Source organism: Choloepus didactylus, chromosome 6, assembly GCF_015220235.1.
Source record: "Choloepus didactylus isolate mChoDid1 chromosome 6, mChoDid1.pri, whole genome shotgun sequence".
NCBI lineage: Eukaryota > Metazoa > Chordata > Mammalia > Pilosa > Megalonychidae > Choloepus > Choloepus didactylus.
Genome location: NC_051312.1, coordinates 7,067,899 through 7,087,841, shown reverse-complemented (window position 1 = coordinate 7,087,841; position 19,943 = coordinate 7,067,899). Strand labels below are relative to the sequence as shown.

Here is a 19,943-nt window from a genome sequence, read left to right as displayed (position 1 = left end):
TCCATGGCGGTTCGGTCAGTCACGCCTGGGATGTGCTGTTATTTTCCTCACTGTGGAGCTGAGCAGATAGGGGCCCAGATTCCAAGTTGGGGCGCCCGTGGAGCCACTCCTGAGGGCCTGGGCTTCCATGCTGGCTGGGTGACCCGAGAGGACCGGACGGGTGGACAGCTGCCGGGGCCTCAGCTTGTGAGCGGAGTCAGCGCTGCTCCCGGCCACTTCCTCTGCCTGGTGACCCCGCGGTCACTCGGTGCGGTTTCCTGGCCCGGGATGACGGGCTGTGGTCTCCGGGTCATCCAACCAGTTACCCCAGGGGGCAGTGGGGACACTTAATCAAGCCCTAAAAACAAAATAACCCGGCTGCCTGCCTGATGTGAGGCCGCCACCGCCAGGCAGTTAACGACTTGAGAAACTTCAGAGTGGACAGTGGCCTGTGCAGTGACCCGGCTCTGTCTGGGCGCCTCCAGGCCTGGGGTGGCCGAAGAAGACCCTGGAGCTGGAAGGGGAGCTCGGAGTGGGTGTCAGGAGGTGGAGAGAGGCCAATGAAAGCAGTGGGTTCTGAGTCCTTGGCTGTGGCGGGAGCCCTGGGCTGGCTCTGAGGTCACCTTTCCAGGCTGGCTCAGCCGGGGAGGGTCGCGATGTCTATTGTGTCCGTTGGGATGACCGGGCCCTGCTGCAGGGGGATGGGGGGACTGAGAGCCGGGTCTCTACTGTCCATGGCGGTTCAGTCAGTCATGCCTGGGAGGCCTCCTGGCTTCTTGCAATGGCCCGATTGTTCTCAGGGCTGGAAACGGGTCCTCCCCTGTCCCCACCGCCCCTTCCACACGGCTGAGCACCTGGGAGCCAAATCACCAGCGTTCGTGGCCAGCGTTGGCGACTGACGGGTGGGACACCCATCTCCTGCCTGGACTGTGGGGTCTTCTGTGGATCAACTTTTAAGTCTTGTTTGTAGCTTGTTATAAAGGAACATCCATGTTCACTGTTGAAAAGCAAACATCATAAAAAAATAATGAAGAAAATAAAAGCCACCTGTCATGTTTTTCTTTACCTGCTGTGAATGTTTGGATGTGTTGCTTATGCCTCTTTTCTTCTACCCATATATTCACACGTATTTTTCACATAGTTTGTTCATATTATGTGTGTCGTTTTGCACTGATTTTTCCCGTTCAGTGTGCCACGAGCCTGTCCTGCATTGTTCAGTTCTCTCCTGCCTGCCATCCTGTCACCAGGACACCTTAGCTTATTTAGCTGCTTCTCTCCTGTGGGACATTTAGGTGATCTCCAGTTTCCTTTCTTTGGGTTTGGCTTTCTGCTGCTGTGGAGACTATCTGTGAAATCAGCCTGTCTGCATTTCTAGTTTCTTCTTTGGAATATATTCTCAGAAGGAAATGACTGGCTCAGGGGCCCCTCGTTGGATCCATGTGGGTGGTTGGCTGACGGCCCCTCCTGGAGGACATCTGATTCCCGACAGTGGGCTTCTCGTGTCTGTTTGCATATTACTAAGATGTTACCCGTTTTTCATGTTTATTGGCAATTTGTATTTTTTTCTTTTTAATTGGTGTTCATGGCCTATGCCCATTCGTGGCTGGGGTTTTGGTGTTTCTCTTACTCACTTATGTGTCTTTTTTAAAAAAATCTTTTTATTTTGAAGTAATTTCAAACTTACAGGACACTTGTGAAAACCCATACAGAGGACTCCAACATACCCCCTGTTCTAGTTTGCTAATGCTGCTGGGATGCAAAACACCAGAAATGGATTGGTTTTTATAAAGGGGGTTTATTTGGTAACAAAGTTACAGGGTTAAGGCCATAAAGTGTCCAAGGTAACACATCAGCAATCAGGTACCTTCGCTGGAGGATGGCCAGTGGTGTCCGGAAAACCTCTGTTAGCTGGGAAGGCACGTGGCTGGCGTCTGCTCCAAAGTTCTGGTTTCAAAATGGCTTTCTCCCAGGACGTTCCTCTCTAGGCTGCAGTTCCTCAAAAATGTCACTCTCAGTTGCTCTTGGGGTGTTTGTCCTCTCTTAGCTTCTATGCTTTCTTCCAAGAGCCCCTCTTGGCTGTAGCAAGCTCGCTCCTTCTGTCTGAGCTTTTATAGTGCTCTAGTAAACTAATCAAGGCCCACACTGAATGGGTGGGGCCACACCTCCATGGAAATTATCCAATCAGAGTCATCACCCACAGCCAGAACCACTGTTGACCTTCGAGCGGGTTTCCTCCCAGCGGGTGTGTATGGGAGGCTTTCTGTTTGTTTTCGTGGTTGTGACCCCCTTGCACACTCAGGGAGCTGTTTGGATGCAGCCTCCTTGAGGACAGGGGTGCGTTTGGAGCCGCCCAAGGTCCCACGTGCAGTAGGTGCTCAGCGAAGAGTGGAGCCCTGCAGGGCAGCTCAGGCTTCTCGGAGGGGTCACGGTGGGCACGGGCCAGGTCAGCCCTGTGCCTGCCCCCCCAGTGTCTCACCGGCTCCGACGCTCCCGCCCTCCACACTTCTGCCAGTGCTGCCCCTTCCCGAACGGCCCTTGCACGTCCACGTGACCTCCCATCTTGCTGTGCCTCCCACCCCTCCCTGGGGCCCTGGGGACGGTGCCCGAGGGGCCATGGTGACCTGGCTCCACAGCGGGAGGCCGTCCCTCAGCCCTGCCTTCCTGCTTTCAAGCCAAGTGCTCTCTGCCAGGGAGGCTGCGGCCCGGGGGCCTGGGTGCTGCCTGCTTTCCCGGCGCTGAGCTGTGGGCGTGCAGGGCGGGTGGGGAGGGTCTGGAGCCCGCCCTGGAAGGCTCCGGGGACAGCGGCCCATCGAGGGGGAGGTTTCACTTTCTTTGGCAACACCCGTTGGGTTGGCTATTTGTTTAAACAGCCCCAAAGGAAAGCATTTGGCCAAATGGTTTCTAAACAGTTTACTTTCCTGGGGTTTAAGCAAACCCTAACTGGGCTTGGGGGCTGGTCCCAGGAGGGGGCTGACCTCACTCCCTCACTGTCAGGCACAGCCCCTGCGTTCTGCCCACCCCAGGCCCCAGGCCCGTGGCCAGGGCTGCCCAGACCCTGTTGCAAACAGAAGCTCCTCGGAGGCTGACGGCCTTTGCAAGCGTCCGGCAGAGGCCAGGCCAGTGGCTCTCTGTGCCGGGCACAGCCCGCTCGGACCTTCTAGCAAATGCCTGGGCTCTCTCCTGGTCTCTCTCCTGGTCTGTATGTTTTCTCTGCAAAGCCCAAATGAACCCCCAAAGGTGCTGTAGCTCAAGGGGTGTCAGAGGACCCCCCCCCCCCCCCCGCTTCGGAGTCAAGGGACACTACAGATTCATCCCAGCAGTTAGTTCTGCCTGAGGCTTTGTCAAGCCCAGCTCCTGATCGCCTGGGGCCTGTTTGGGGCACTCTGCTGGAATCTTCCACGTGGTGAAGCTGCATGAATCCCAGCAGCTCCTGGCGCTGGAGGCCAGCTCCCCAACCTCAGGCAGGCCCCTCGCGTGCGCCCCTTAACCCTAGCTTTCCTTCATGGCCCCCATGACAGTTCGTGGCTGTGTGTTCTGAGGGTTCTGCTCGGTTCTAGGGCTTAGCCTAGAGTTGGGGCTCACAGAGAATGAAGGGACAGCAGAGCCAGCCAGGCCACGCGTGCATGGAGCTCAGGCTTCCGGTGTGAGCCGGCTCCTAGGAGCAACATGTTCACAGGGCTTCTCCATTTCTTGCTATGTGTCCTTAGGCTGGGGGCTAAACCTCTCTGTGTGTCAGTTTCTTCATCATTGTGCCTCGTGGGATTGGCGTGAGGACTGTGTCTAATCGATTGTGTTAGGATTACAGGAACGGGGTGAGGCTGAATAGACTCAGAACATCCTTCTGAGTGTCAGTTTCCCTCCAGGACCAGAGTTTTCTGCATCAGGTCCAGCAGACTCTTTCCTCCAGATGAGAAAAGTGAGGCCCAGAGAGGGCCGGGCACCTACCCCAGGTCACACAGTGGGGGGCAGAGCTGGGGGGCGGGAGATTCTGCCCTGAATCCTCTCTGCTTGTCTTAGGACGAGGCATTGTGTCTCCATGCTCGTACTCAGGCCCTGCTCTGGGTGTGGCGTTGGCGGGGAGTGAAGGGGCCTGTGCCAGAACCCCTATGAGCTGAGGCCAGTAAGGGGGTGCCCAGCAGAGGGGCAGGCAGTGTGCAAGGGGGGTGTGTGGGTGTGTAGGGGGTGTCGGCCCATCCTCTAGGTAGGGCAGGCAGGGATGGCTTCCTGGAGGAGGAGGCATGTGGCCTGGGCCTTGAAGGACATGTCAGATGTCAACAGACATTCTGGGAGTAGAGCCCAGAGGAAGAAAATCTTTAAATTTAGCATCTCCCTTCCCCACATCAGAACTTGCATGAACATGTCTGGGTAAACCTGAGTTTGAGTTGCAGAGGCTTCCCTGCCGTCGTGTCCTCGGTGCTGGCCAGCGCCTTGCCCTCCTCACCTGCCTGCCTCAGTTTCCCCAGCCCTGGGCTCATGCGTCTGTTGCTGTCACGTGTCCGCCCTCTAGTGGCAGAATCGGTTACAACCTCCCGGGCTTGGAGCAGGAGAGTGGGGGATCCTCACTTGAAAGGCACAGCCCAGGACCCCAGATCCATCCTGCAGCCCTCGGTTTCCAAGGGCTGCCACCCTTGTGTCAGGAAGCAGGCACTGGGGTGCAGGAGGCTGGCTGTTGTTCGAGGCCACAGCTCGGTCAGACGTGGAGTAGATGGGTCCGGGGGCTGCCGAGGCCCGGGCTGGAGCCTGGCCATGAGGGAGGTGGCCGGCCGGTCGTGAGCCCCAGCTGCTGTGTGATCCCAGGTGGGCCCCTGTCCCCTCTGGGCCCCTCTCCTCTAACCAGGCAAGTGTCCCCGAGCACCAGCAGTGGTCCTGGCTTCCCTGACCGTCTTGGTTCTGTGGGGCCTGAGACTAGAAAGAGCCGGCACTCGGCTCAGGAAGGGGGAGCGCTGTCCCATCCAAGGCAGCCTGGGAGGCCTTGTCTCAGGGTTGGGGAGCCAGCCCCCGGGTTCCCTGCGTCCGCACAAGGAGGACCCAGGAGAGAGGTAAAAAGTATTAATAGCCCTGCGTGCGGGGCCTTCTCTCCTTTTCTCTCTTCTCTGGACGCTCGTCTCTGCTTTGGCTCTTAGGCTTGGTGTTCGCTCAGGCCCTGGGGCTCGGGAGTGTGTGGGGAGTTGCAGGTTCAGGGGGGAGTTCCGCAGCCCCCCGCCCCCTCTGGGACTTCAGGGGTCTGAGAAGCTGTTGGGGAAAGTGGGTAAACTGAGTGGGCAGAGGGTGTCCACACTGACCCCTGCAGCCAGAGCAGGTGACATGGGCCCTCAGGGGCTCCCAGAATTCATGAACACTCAGACTAGAGATCCAGGGAGAGCCCTCCACCCCCATGGATCTGCTTGCAGTCCCCCGGCCCTCTCGTGCCCGGGATGTGCTCTGCAGGGCGAGACCCAGGCCTGGGCCGAGCTGCAGCCTGGAGGAGCCCGCGTTTTGTGCCTGTTTGGTGACCGTGGGCTGCCAGGCCACATGCAGGAGTCTGGACCATGGGGTTAACTACACGGAGCTGCGTGTTCCTGGGGAGTCCTGCCCTTGGCCATCAGAGCACGGGCTTTTACCCGAGACCGGAGTAATTGAGCATCCTCCTGTGCCCCTGCGGTGGCCAGGCCTGGCTGCGGGTGGCCCCAGGAGGGCTCGGCCCCGTCATCCCCCTCGGTGCTGCTCTGACCCCCCGTCCACCCACCTTGTGAGGGTCTCAGGCACGAAGCTTCCCCAGCACCGGGCTTGGGCCGGGCCGTGCTTCATGGGTGGTTCTGAAACACAGCTGGCAGGGCGTGGATGGGGCATTGCCTGCTCCCTGGGGGCTGACCTGTGCCTCCGAAAGAGCCTGCGGGACCCCCTCCATCTCAGACCCCATGTTTGCAGAGTGAGCAGAGAGGTGAATTGAAGACGTTTCTGGCCCTGCACCCCAGGCTGGGGTGATGGAGGAAGATGGGGGTGCCTGCCCCCTGGTGCACCGCCTCGTTGGGGAGACTCCGTGGGGCTGGGACTCAAGACAGTGCAGTCACGGGGCATGCTGTGGCTTGGCGGGGGCAGGCAAAGGGGTGGGGGGACTTTTGGGAAGACATGGCATTTGGGCTGAGCAAGTGTGCGGTGGGGTCTAGGGGGTACTCTGAGGGGCTGTGGCCTGCCAAGCGGGGTCTGCAGCCCAGAGCCTGGGTGGGATTGAGTTGCAGCTGCTTTGTGGCCTGGCGAGGGGCTTGCAGGGGAGAAAGGAGCTGGTCATGAGGCAGTCCTCGCGCAGTGGCTGTGTGGCTTTCAGCTGGCTGCCTGACCTCTCTGGGCCTCGGGATCCTCACCTGTAAGATGGGGATCGCACGGGGCTCCCGGGATGCCTGAGGAAGAGAGGGGCAGTGTGGCCCGACATTGTGGGTCACCACATGAAGCCCTGGGGCCCTGGTCGAGCCCCGCCCCACTGCATCCCCCCAGGCTGGCCGTGTCCACTGACCCGACCGTGCGTGTCCCCCAGGGGCTGAGGAGGTGCTGCTGTTGGCCCGGCGGACGGACCTGCGGAGGATCTCGCTGGACACGCCCGACTTCACCGACATCGTGCTGCAGGTGGACGACGTGCGGCATGCCATTGCCATCGACTACGACCCGTTGGAGGGCTACGTCTACTGGACGGACGACGAGGCGCGGGCCATCCGCCGGGCCCGCCTGGACGGCTCGGGGGCGCAGACGCTGGTCAACACGGAGATCACCGACCCCGACGGCATCGCGGTGGACTGGGTGGCCCGCAACCTCTACTGGACCGACACGGGCACCGACCGCATCGAGGTCACGCGCCTCAACGGCACCTCCCGCAAGATCCTGGTCTCCGAGGACCTGGACGAGCCCCGAGCCATCGTGGTGCACCCCGTGATGGGGTAAGGCGGGGGCTGGGGGCCGGGGGCTGGGCAGTGGGCTGGTGGGGGCTGATAAGCAGCGAGGGGGAGGCTGGGGTGTTGGAGGGGAGCCCGTGGGCGAGGGGTTGGGAGGTGGGGGTGGTGGTGGGCGGCTGGGGGCCCAGTGGGTGGCGGTCTGGTGGGCAGGGGTCAGGCCTCCCCTACCTGGCTGGGGCTGGGAGTGAAGCTAAATGGATGTGAGAGCACTTTGCACAGACCAATGTAAAAGCACTTTGCATAGACCTGTGCTTTTCTGATGTTCTGGAACCTGAAACTCCCCTGGAGAAGGGCTTGCTAAAATGCAGATAGTGCGGCCCCGCCCCCAGTGTGCTGGGATGGGGCCTGAGAACTTGCATTTCTGATAAGCTCTCAGTGATGTTCCTGCTGCGTGTCCTCGGACTGGGCTCTGGCATTGTCCGGACTGTTGTGGGCACATGTAGGACCCCAGAGACCTTGGGCCTGTTGTTTCTCCCTCTGGGCCTTGGGGTCCTCCTCTGTAATGGAACAGCCCCCCTGGGTGACTTCTGGGGCGGTGTTAGCACTGAGAGTGCTGGCCACTGTAGCACCTGCCGGGGGCCTGCCCCGAGCTCTCTACAGGTGGGGAACCTCTCCATCCTCACGTCACCCCCCCGAGGTGGGTGCTTTCGTCCAGTTGAGGAAACTGAAGCCCGGAGAGGTCCGGCGACTTGCCCAGGGTCTCCCAGCCAGGAGACGGCGGAGCAGGGTTGGGACCTGTCCACCTGGTTCCAACGTCCCATTTTAGGATTCTATGAAAATCGAGTTTGTCGGCTGGTTTAGGAGCCTTTCTGAGAACCCCGCAGCTCGGAGAGGGGTGGCCGAAGGTCTCCCCAGGGGCTCGTGACTGAGAACACTGAGCTGGCAGAAGCCGGTAGAAGGTTCTGACCCGAGGGTGTGGGAGCTGTTAGAGTTCCGGGGAATGTGGCCGGGGATGGGGGCGTGGTGGGGAGACCCTGCCTGCTGGTGGGATGCGGGCCAGTCCCCTGGGGACGTCCTGGAGGCCGTTGGAGGGCAGCCCTGGGGCGGTGGGCCAGTTGTCCCCCACGGGAAACAGTAACAGAGGCAGCAGCAGGGACAGCTGCCCTTGGCCGAGCATCCCCCCCGTTTTGCAGCTGGACCTGAGGCTCATGGGGGCCAGGTGGCTCTCCCTGGGTACCTGCCTGTGCCTCTGGCCCAGCCCCAGGGTCTCAAGTGGGCTTTGGCCATGAAGCTTTCCCTGCAAGTGGTCCACAGGCCGGACAGCGGGAAGCAGGGCACAGGGGGCTGCTGCTGGGGTGGGGGGCCCAGGGTGGAGGGCTGGGGCTGGAGTGGCCCTCCCTGGGACCCTGGGACTCGGGGTGGGGGGCTTTGGAGACAGAGGAGTGGCTGCCAGCTTCCAGGAAGGGAACACAGCCTGGGGGCCGGGAGACCTGGAACCTTCTCGCGAGGAGCTCTCTCTGCACCTCGGTCAGATCCTGGCCCCGTGGCCTCGGTGTCCTCGCCTCTGAAATGGGGTGGGGGGGTAAGCTGGATTCTGAGGTCCCTCCCACAGCTGGCATTTCGTGAGTCTAAAGGTCCCCAGGGAAATGGGTTTGGCCACCAGGAGGAGATGTGCAGGTGGGTAATATTGTGGGGTCCAGGGCGAGAGCACCTCGAGTTGGAAGGGAGGAGGGAGAGGCCGGCTGGGTCAGGTGCAGCAGAAGTGGACACTGTGACTCGATTTTCCTTGCACTGAAAGCTGCGCCAGGGCTTCCACGCCAGGATCGAGTTTGGCTCCTGGGGCTACAGAGGTCACATGCCTTGTCATTTCCCCGTGGGAGCCCCCAGGGACGTGAGGCTGCCCTAGCCCTTGGGACGGTGCCCCCTGGCCACTTACCTGTGGGAGGGGTCCCTAGAGAGGCTCCTTGTCCACTGCCCTCGAGCCCAAGGGCCCGTGTGGTTAAGTCTGCAGGTGGGCTTGGGGCTCTGCCCAGGTGATGGGGAGCTGGGGTGGGTCTGGTTCTCGGGCTGCAGCAGAGAGCCAGGAGGACAGGGCCTGCCCGTGACAGCCGCCTCTCCCCCAGCCTCATGTACTGGACGGACTGGGGAGAAAACCCCAAAATCGAGTGCGCCCACCTGGATGGGCAGGAGCGGCGTGTGCTGGTGAACACTTCCCTCGGGTGGCCCAATGGCTTGGCCCTGGATCTGCAGGAGGGCAAACTCTACTGGGGAGACGCCAAGACCGACAAAATCGAGGTGAGTCCTCCCCGGCGCTGGCTCGGGACTGAGACAGCACTGGGCCGAGAACCCACCGGGCTGCAGGGCCCAATGCTACGCAGAGGCAGGCCTGGCCATCCCTGTGGCGCGTCCAACCCGAGGTGGGCCCAGGTGGATACCTGTGCTCCCCCACTATCTGCCTCTGGCCAAATGGAATTCTTGAAAAACTAATTTACGATGATACACTTCCGACACGCCAAAAGGCACTAGGGAGTCCTGTCCGTGAGCTGGTAGCATCATCCGATGTGCTGTGTTTTGTCTGATGTTGTTGGGGGAAGCCAGGGATGGGTACACAGGGACCCTCTGGGCTCTACTATCTTTGCAATTTGTTATGAGTCTTAAACGATTTCATAACATAAAGTTATGGTAAAAAAAAGAAATAAACTTGTGTCCCCACCCCTAGCCTAAGACATAAATCATGATTGACACAGCCAAGGCCGGTCCTGAGTTGGAGGATTTATCCCCAAGCATCGAAAAACGTTTTTCTTTTCACTTCATGGATGTACCCTAGTGGTCCCGTGCCCGGCGCTCAATGTTTTCACTCGTGTTGTTTTAAGTGGCGTCACGCTGGATGTGCTCTTTGGTGCCTTCTCCCTCTTGCCCCGGAGCCCCGGCCGGTGTCGTTTTGGAGGTGCCCTGGCGCCAGCATGGTCCGTGCGCCCATCTGCCCCACCCCGGGGGCCTGCAGGTGCACCGCACGCTCGTGCCACTCCTCTGCACAGGCGCTCCCTCCCTTTCCGGTCACACGTGGACGATTCTCGGCTCCTTGTTGACATCAGCATCTGGGGGGCGTCTTGGCTGTTCTCAGGCCCCAGTATCCCAAGGCTCCTGGGGGAGATCCGAGCCCGGCACCTGGGTGGGGGTTGGGGGTGGGGGTGAGAAGATGAATCCGTGTCCGTGTTGTCTCTGTCACCAGTTCATGCTTGCTTCTGAGTGGCAGGAGCCCTGGGCCGTGGAGGGGAGCACGGGGCTCTGGGAGGCTGGTGGGGGGGCAGCCACTGGGGTGCAGCTCCCTCTGACCCTCAAGGAGCTGCAGTTGTGGCTGCATCCTGTGCTGGAGTTCCTGTGAGTGTTTGTCTTTGAAAAAAGGTCGTGTCATTAAAGGGAGTTTGCAGATACTTGTCTCCCGAGCCTCTGAGCCGGGGTGGCTTTAAGGGGTCCGGGGCAAGGGTGCCTGGGGGCAGGGGAGGGACAAATTAATCTCTTTCTGCTGACTGGTGTGTCCGCCTGGCACTGGGCCAGACATGTTACAGGTGTCACTTTGCTTCATCCACAAAGATGATATTTTTAAAAAGTTTTGGTAAATACATGTACAGTTGACCACTTTTACCGTTTTAAAGTGTACAATTCAGGGATGTTTAGTACTGAACGTCGTGTACCCATCACAACTCTCTAGTTCCAAAACATTTTCATCCGCCCAGCCAGAAGCCCCCTACTCACTAAGCAGCTACTCCTCCCCCCAGCCCAGCTCCTGGCAGCCTCTCCCCTGAGCTCGTCTACTTTCTGTCCCTGTGAATTTACCTATGTTGGAAATCTCACATAAACAGAATCAAACAGCATGTGACCTTTTGTGTCTGGCTTCTTTCATCCAGTGAAATGTTTTTAGGGTTCATATGTTTTGTAGCATGCATCAGAACCTCTTTTTAGAGCTGAAAAATATTTCATTGTATGGATACACTGCATTTTGTTTATCCATTCGTCTGTTGATGGATGCCTGGATTATTTCTGCCTTCTGGCAATTGTGAATAATGCCACTGTGAACACTGATGCACAAGTTTTTGTTTGAACACCTGTTTTTACTTCTCCTGTGTGTGTACCTAGGGGGGGAGTTGCTGGCTCGAACAGTAAACCTGTTTAACTTTTTGAGGAACCACCATTTTACATTCCCACTGGTGGTGTGTGCGGGTTCTAAATTTCTACTTCCTTGTCAATACTTGTTATTGTTGCCTTTCTGATTTTAGCCATCCCAGGGAAGGTGAAGACTGTTTTGATTTGCAATTCCCTGGTGACTAATGATGTTGAACACCCTTGTGTGTATTTAGAGGTGTGTGGCATAATCACCATTTGTGAAGTAGAAACTGAGCTTCAGGGGAATAACCCGCTGTTGTAATTTGCTAATGCTGCCGGGATGCAAAACACCAGGAATGGATTGGCTTTTATAAAGGGGGTTTATTTGGTTTGAAAGTTATAGTCTTAAAGCCATAAAGTGTCCAAGGTAATGCATCAGCAATCGGGTACCCTCACTGGAGGATGGCCAATGGTGTCCAGAAAACCTCTGTTAGCTGGGAAGGCACATGGCTGGCGTCTGCTCCAAAAGTTCTGGGTTCAAAATGACTTTCTCCCAGGATGTTCTTCTCTAGGCTGCAGTTCCTCAAAACTGTCACTCTTAGTTGCTCTTGGGGTGTTTGTCCTCTCTTAGCTTCTCCGGAGCAAGAATCTGCTTCCAATGGCTGTCTTCAAACTGTCTCTCATCTGCAGCTCCTCTCTCAGCTTCTGTGCGTTCTTCAAAGTGTCCCTCTTGGCTGTAGCAAGCTTGCTCCTTCTCTCTGAGCTTATATAGGGCTCCAGTAAACTAATCAAGGCCCATGCAGAATGGGCGGGGCCACATCTCCGTGGAAACTATCCAATTAGAGTCATCACCCACAGTTGGGTGGGTCACATCTCCATGGAAAATACTTAAAGAATTACAATCGAATCAACACTGATACTTCTGCCCACACAAGATTACATCAAGGATAATGGTGTTTTGGGGGCATAGTACATTCAAACTGGCACACCTGCCCAGGGCCACACAGTGAGTAGGTCATCTCCAGGCAGTCGGACTCCAGAGCCCACCACACCCTACGCCTTCTCTGAGGCCACGAGCAAGCTGATGTCATTCCTGCATTTAGGAGCTCCGAATGCTGATGCACCTGCCCGAGGTCAGTGGCTGGAGAGAAGCAGAGGCTGGCTTCTGACCAGGCCCTGAGGCCCTGCCTGGCTCCATCCAGCATGGCAGGTGCCCTGTGCCAATTCTGGACTGTGGGGTGAGGCTGCCGGCCAAAGCCCGATCCCGTCTGAGGGTGGGAAGGAGGCTGCGAAGGAAAAGGGTAAAGGGGTTGGAGAAAAGAAGGCTGAGGGGTGCTGGCCCCCTTGGGTGGCTCTGTTACCACCTTCCAGTCCAGGCCTCGGAGGACACTGGGTGCTGCCCGAGGGTGAGGATGGACTGTGGAGACGCGATGATCAACCGGCAGGTGACTCCGCCGTTACACAAGGTGGGGTGAGTGGTGGCCCCAGATTGGGGAGCTCAGTGTGGTTGTGGGTCCATGGCCTGGCTAGGGGGCTGGGGCAGACATTGGGCAGGCCTGCGCGGCCCTCAGCTCTGTCCCTCTGGGCTGTTCCTAACCGCTCTGAGCTCCCATTTCCTCACCAGGATCAAACAGGGTAATGCCGGCCTTCGTGCAGTGCCTGGCACGTGGCGAGCACCAAAAAGACACCAGCAGCTCCTGCTAATGGAAAGAAGACGGCACCTGGCTCCGGCTTTGTGGCACGAAGGGTGGGACCCCAGGGAAGGAGCACCGGGGCTGGGTTCTTGGTCTGTGGCTGCCACAGATCGGTTGGGGGGTCAGGGGCATGTGGTTCCTGGCCTCAGTTTATTCATCAATCAAATGGGTTGACTGGAGGTGATGGAGAAGGTGAAGTCCACATTACCTAAGGCTCTTTTTGCTCTCAGTTCCCTGCTGGGCCAGGAAGCATGGCCTTTAGGGGGTTCTCCAGGGCCGGTGCAGCAGGAATCAGGCCTTCTGTCCAGCAGGTACTTCCAAAAATGTAACTTGGTTCTACATTCCTAACTCCCCTCTGGCTTCCCATACATGCCCTTTGCGGTCCCCTCTGTTATTAGTTGTCTTTTGCTGCGGAACAAATTATGTCAAGCTTAGCGGCTTAAACCAATGAACTTCATCTCACTTGGTTTGGAGGGTCAGGAATCTAGCTTAGCTGGTGGGTGTTTCTGGCTCGGGGTCTCTTGCAGGGCTGCTTTTGGGGTCCCAACTGGGGTTGCGGTCCGCCGTGGGCTGGCCCGGGGCTGGGGGATCCGTTTTCAAGACAGCTCCCATGGCTGTGGCTGGAGGTTCCCTGTCTGTCTGCTTGCATGTCCTCACAGCCTGGTGGCCGGTGTCCCCCAGAGCAAGTGGTTCAAGAGAGAACCAGACGGAAGCTGTAGCTTTGTCAGAAGTCCACATTGCTGCACGTGCAGCGTGTGCTTGGCCTCGCCAGCTGTGTGTCGGGTGCCAGGAGTCCAGGCAGCTGCTTGGGGTCAGCCTGCGGCCCCGGAGCACACGGTTCTGGCATTTTGTTCGGTGGTGAAATGCTCCGGACTCAGACAGCTGATATAGGGGTGTCTTACCCTTGTTCGTGTGCGGCCAGCATCTACTGGGCAGGGATGGTTCTGGAAGGTTCGGACTAGGTTAGGGAAAGAGAGAGGATGAGCTTCGAACGGTGACATCATTCCATTTCTGCAGGAAGCAGCCGTGTCTGTGGAGGTCGTTTCGCCCCCGGTCGTCGTCCCCCACGCTCACATGTCAAGCAGCTGTGCTTGAGGACAGAGGTTTGACCCCTTCCCACACGTGTGAAGCGGCGTGTTCATGGACAGCAGTTTGACCCCCATGTGTACACGCACAAAGCAGTGTGTCCGTGGATGGCGGTTTCAGCTGTTAACTAAGTGCAAGGACTGGCCTCACCCTTCGAGGAGCTCTCTAACCGCCAGTGCTTCGGCTGTGTCCCTCGGAGCTGCTCCGACCCCGGGGTGGAACCAGTGGGAGCCCTTGTGGGTGCACCCCTGGTCCCAGCTATTGCACGTCTCTCCAGCAGGACGTGTTGGTGGAGCAATGGTTGAGTGCTCACCTTGGAGGCTGGAGCCCGGGGCTCTCGGTGGTCCCCCTGCAGTCTCGCTCTGGCTGGGACTGGCACCTTCCACAGCTGATGTCCGCTGGTGCCGGCAGGGGATGGGCTTCCAGCTGGTGGGCCTAGGGATCCACACTCCCGAGAAGCTAAAAGTGCATGGGTGCCCTCCTCCTGACACTTACTGAGTAGTTGCAGGCGACCCTGTGGGCAGCCAAAGACAAACGTCCATTGCCAAGCTCTGGGGGGGGCAAGGCCTGGGGGGCCGTGTGCCCGTCCACGAGCTCTGGAGAAGGAGTCAGACCAGAGGTCCTTCCGGAGATGCACCCCTGGGTGCTGTGTGTGAGTCTAAGACGCTTCTTCGTGCGTGAAAAAAAATAAGCACAGCCGTTTTAATCTGGGAGTTTTGTGTCTGACTGTGATAATTATTTTGTCAGGAAAACAGAACATTTTCTCTTTAACTGTGTGGTTTGAAAGGGCTGGCTGCACTATTCAAACTCATCTTGTGTCTTGGGCTTGAATCTCTTTACACAACCGAGTTGTAGAAATGGAGGATTCAGTATAAGGAGATGCCACATCAGGTGGTTTTCTGGGGCCCACCTGTTTTGTGGCTGAGCTACAAGATCCCACAGCTGTGGTCCTACTCCAGGGACCACAGCTGGGGGTGGGGGGCTTCTTTCAGGGGTGCCCTCACCCTTCCTTCCCACCATACAGCCACAGATCTGCACGTTCTGTGATGCGCGGGCTGGGGGCAGGTGTCTGCTCCCCTTGAGCCCCCTCCCCGCCACCTCCCTCCCCACCCAGGCCCAGGCCAGAGGCTGTCACTTCAGACAAGGACAGCAGCCAGAGGCCGAGAGAGCGAGGCTGCTGCTTGGTTCCTTTGCCATCTGGCTTGACCGTTTCGTCTTCGGATAGAACTTATCTCTGGGGTCCAACTTCCTTTCCTAAAAAATGAGCATATGGGAGCTCCTAGGACAGGAGTTAAAATTCTGCCCCATGGGCTAAAAACTCTTCCCCTGTCTGCTTTTGTACCATGAGCAACTTGAAAGTGGCTTTTATATTCTTAAATAGTTGGAAAAAAATTCAAAATGATAATAATATCTTGTGACATCTGAAAAATTGCGACATGCACATTTCCATGTCCAGAAATAAAGCTTTGTTGGAACCCCAGCCGTGCTGGTTCGCTGACGCCTTCTCTGTACTTATTTTTGTGCCTCAGACACCATATGGCCACAAAGCCTAAAATATTTACACCCGGTCCTTCGTGGGAAGGGTTTGCTGAGCCCTGATCTGCAAGAGCCATCTCCAGGTTCTGTCCTGGCCCCAACATTCTTGGGTGTCCCTAATTTGAATCTGTTTTTTTCCTGATTTCTCCTTCAACTCTTTACCCTCCTGGGTGCTAGAGCAGGCACGGGCTCTGCTCAGGGATTGCTCCAGGAAAGGTGGCAGTTCACCAAGTTGCACCCGGAGGAGCATGGAATTTTGAACTGTGGGTGCTCCCCGCAGGCAGGGAGACAGACCCACGCGTCACGCTGCAGGACCTGGGAGAGGCCGCTTTATGGTAGTTAGTTCTACCAGGCGTGTTGAACTGGGTCAGGGTGTGCTGAAGGTTGTCACAGAAGGACCGCTTTGGGATTGTGTATTTTCTCAAGCGTGGGGGCTGCTGAGCAGGGCTCCTTGCAGTCCCCGTGTGTTTCCAGGTTGGAGAACAGCCGACTGCTTAATGGGAGGCTTAACGGGTGCAGGTTTCTGGGGTGCTGTGGAGGTTTCCAACGAGCCCTCTGCCCACTCCGCCAGCCTTGGGCCCAGCCCGCCCCGGCCCCAGGAGGAGCCACCCAGGGCCTCCTCCCACTTTGTTTGGGGTCAAGTGGAGACTGGGGAGCAAAGGTGAGACGTGGCGATAGGAAGTGGCTGTCGGCCCTCTGTCGCTGTGTCCTTCCTCTGTGGCCCACTTTCTATCCTTATAACTGCTGGTAATTTAGTTATTAATGAAAATTAAGAAAATACGGATGTGGAGAAAGAAGAGAGAAAGCTGTCAGAGCTATTCTGACCCTTGGTGTACTGACTCGGTTGCCTTTTTCTCAGGATGGGCAGTTTTTTCCGTCGTATTAATGCGCTGCCCCTGCTGCCCCCTTCTGAGCTGCACATTCTGAGCTGGGGAATTTGCTGCGGGTTCTGGAAGAGACTGTCTTCTCAGGTCCTCGCTTCCTTGGCTGGAATCTGGGGTGTGGACCCTTCCTTGTGCGGGTTTTGTACTCACCGGCTGGGGCCCCACCGGCAGCTTGGCATTTGACACAAGACTCAGGTCTCTGGGTCTGCCTGGTGGGGAGTGTGGGGGGTACCTGGGCAGGGAGCCAGCATCCCAGATGGTGGGGGCGAGGAGGGCTTTGGAGCATGAATCCCATCATCTGGCATTTCCTGTGAACCGTGGGGCATGGAAATTGGAACCCCTGGTCACTGCCTTCCATGGTGTGAGGGGATCCTCTAATCAATCCCTTCCCCTGGGGCTGCTCATTAGAACCACCTGTGGGGAGTTAAAAATCCCGTACCTGGGCCCTTGGCCCTTGGATGCTGATTTTTTGGCTCCGGAGTGGGACACAGGCATCGTTCTTTGTTTGAAGTTCTCTGGGGTGACTTTAGTCGTGGCCTAATCTGACCCCCTCAGTTACAGGTGGAGACACTGAATTCTCTGGAGGTGCAGGGACAGCCCGTGGGGCAGAGCTGGGCTGTTCACCTTCAAGTTTTGCCCTTTGCTGTCCAACAGAGAGCCAAAATCAGCCTCCCTCGCGTTCTTGCCACCTGCCCACTCACATTCCACACAGAGGATTTGTAGGTTTTCTGATGACCCGGAAATATAATCTGGCTGCAGGAGGCCTGCCGGGTCTCGCCTTTAATTGTCTCTTTCCTCCTGTTCTGAGAGCCAGGGGGTTGGCATTTGTGTTTTTGTTGTGTTTGTCAACCTTCGTTTTAACACACGCTTTTACAGGACTGTCTATCATCAGAATCCTGCCTTACTCTGTTTGTCTGTCCTTCTTGGTCTGGAAGGTGTTTTTATGTTCGACAGTATTTTCCTACCTCTTTGGCTTTTGTGGTTGTTGCTTTTAATCAGCATTGACTCTTCAAGAAAAAGATTTAGCTCCTACATCTCAAAGGAAACAGCCAATAAATAGCTTGTCTGGCGGAGGAAAGCATCTTAGACCTATGGGCTTGGATTGAGAACAAGAAGAGCTCTCGAAGTTCATCTTGTCCTTAAACAAGAAATTAATCTGCAGAGAAAGGGGAGAAGCTTGCCCCAGGCCCCGTGGTGAATTAGTAGCAAAGCCTTTCCTCCGCTTTGTGGATGCGATACAAAGACTGCCCATGCTGCTCCCAAGGCAGGCATTGCCCATCAATCCCAGAACTGCTTCCTGCATCCAGGGCAGGCATTGACAGTCAATCCCAGAACTCCTTCCTGCACCCAGGCAAGGCATTGCGAATCAATCCCAGAAAAACTTCTTGCACCCAGGCCAGGCATTGCCAGTCAATCCCAGAACTTCTTCCTGTACCCAGAGCAGGCATTGCCAATCAGTCCCAGAACTTCTCGTGCACCTTCGGCAGGTGTTGCCAATCAATCCCAGAACACCTTCCTGCACCTGGCCTGAGACTCACACCTTGGTATTCCGGGCAGCTGCTACCAGTCACTAGGTAACGGAAAGTGAGGGGATGCCGTTTGCCTTGCCTGTTGCAGACTAAGCTGCCCACCCATCACACATGGCATCTAGACCCAGACAGGGGAGGCTTGGGAAGGGCTCCTGAACCAATCCCCCACCACTGCTCCATCAGCTGAGATGACAAGCATCATAATGAAAATGTCATTATTCAGTACCCCAACGGGCTGGTTTTTTACAATAGCCTGGCAAAGTACAGGTAAAAGTGAGGCTCCTGGGGGCTGAGCCCACTGTGTTTCAGGCAGCTGGGGGCCGAGGTGGTTCTGGGAGGCTCTCTTCGGAGCACTCCCAGCCGGTCCAGAGCTACGTCTCTGCCATCTCACAGGTGATCAACATCGATGGGACGAAGAGGCGGACGCTCCTGGAGGACAAGCTCCCGCACATTTTCGGGTTCACCCTGCTGGGCGACTTCATTTACTGGACCGACTGGCAGAGGAGAAGCATCGAGCGGGTGCACAAGGTCAAGGCGAGCCGAGATGTCATCGTGGACCAGCTGCCAGACCTGATGGGGCTCAAGGCAGTGAACGTGGCCAGAGTCACGGGTACGTCTGGGGCAGCCGCCGGGGAAGGAAGAAGTGACGGGCTTGTGGGCGGCCCGGTTGGGGCCAAACCTGGGGCTCAAGAGGCCAGCCTGGGGTGTTCTATTCTGGGGACAGGGAGGGGAAGGGAGAGCTGGGACAGGAAATGGTAACAGTATCTGGTTAAGCTCAGAAGAGGACGGGGGCAGTCCATTGACCGGGGCTACTGAGCAGGTCCTGGCTGTTGACTGGGACCGTTGCTAACATTTGGCAGGTGCCTGCTGTGTCCCAGGCCCTAGGCCAAGCACCTTCCACGCCTTCCACGCCCTAACTCACTCTTCCTCAGGGCAGGCCTTTATGCTAAGTACAGGGATTCCCCCCTTCACCCTGGGAGGCAGGTCTGTGCTGGCCTCACCCTGGGCTGGCCTGTGAGCATCAAGTGTGGCCAGGCTGGGACCCTCAGACTCACACCTTTCATTTGGAAGCCAGGATTTGCCCAAAAGCTCACTTAGGAGTTGCTTGTTTAACAGAATAGTCTGTCTCTTTATGAAAAGGATTCAGGGTTCTGATCAACCAGGAGGGTGGGGAGACGGGACTAAGCTCCGGGAAGGCAGGAAACTGTTTCAGCTGGATACGCAGTGCTCGCACATTGTGGGGACACAGTAAATCTTTGTTGGAGGAATGAATGAATGAACAAATGAACGAATGCATTGCTCAGACTAGTGGGTGCGACACCCCGTAGTTAGCTCTGATACAAGCTGGGCAGCCCTAACAGCACTGTTAGAGGGATGTTTGCCTTTGCAATGGGGGAGTAATTTAAGCTTGGACTTTAGGGAATGGGGGTTTCACCAGGCAGAGGTTTACTCGGCAGACGAGACAGCCTGCGTGATGTCCTGGAGGTGGGACAGTGTGGGGAGCAGCTCGTGTTTCGGGGTCACTGGGGGCAGGCCTTTGGTCTCAAGGCAACGACGACGGAATAGACAGATTTCCCTCCCGCTTTAAGAAACACATTTGCTGTCCATTGCAAAGTGGGGTCACCTGTGATGGATTCCTTAAACAGAAAAAAATAAAGCCCCAGAGATCCTTGGAGTTGTTATTTTAAGTTGAGAAATTGGGCTTGTCTCTCTCTTTTTTTAATCTTGCATCCGAGAATTTGCTGAGGGAGATGGGGAAAAGGATTCTTTTTTTAGCTTAACTACGTAACACTAAATTAAAGCCAATTTTAACAGTGCTTCTTGGAGGAGCTGAGTGAGATTAACAGACTGGCCAAAAATAAATGAACGTGCTAAGTACTGCCTGCTTTAGCGAAAGGGAAGGCGCCTTTGATTGTCCTGGGTGGGTCTGACTTTTCATGGTGGCCGACAGTATGAGTGAATTGGGGGGAGCACCTGGGTGGGGCTCTCCAGAGCCAGTCCAGTTAGCAGGGGAGGAGTTGAGGCCCCAAGGAGGCGATTTGTCCTGCCGCCACTGTGTTGAATCATTGCATCCTTCCCGGGCTGCATCATTGCTTCATTGCAACCCTCCCAGGCTGGAGCCAGGGATCTGGGTCGTTCCTGCTGAGCTGCTTTCTACCCATGTGACGTTAAACAACCTTTCTGTGCTTTAGTTTCCTCAAATGGAAAAGGGGGATGGGACTAGCTCCGACTGGTGGGATTGGAGTAAGTGAAAAGCTGTAACGTGTG

General features: G+C 56.9%; 1 protein-coding gene across 3 annotated transcripts in view; it reads left to right on the top strand.

Annotated features, from left to right (window-relative positions):
* Positions 1–19,943, top strand: part of LRP5 (LDL receptor related protein 5) — a 118,663-nt gene that overhangs the window by 56,735 nt on the left and 41,985 nt on the right. For all 3 annotated transcript variants that reach the window (XM_037838364.1, XM_037838365.1, XM_037838366.1), the window contains exons 6-8: positions 6,491–6,887; positions 8,966–9,137; positions 18,069–18,285. In XM_037838364.1, the coding sequence (XP_037694292.1) occupies positions 6,491–6,887; positions 8,966–9,137; positions 18,069–18,285 (786 nt within the window). The remainder of the gene's footprint in view (positions 1–6,490; positions 6,888–8,965; positions 9,138–18,068; positions 18,286–19,943) is intronic.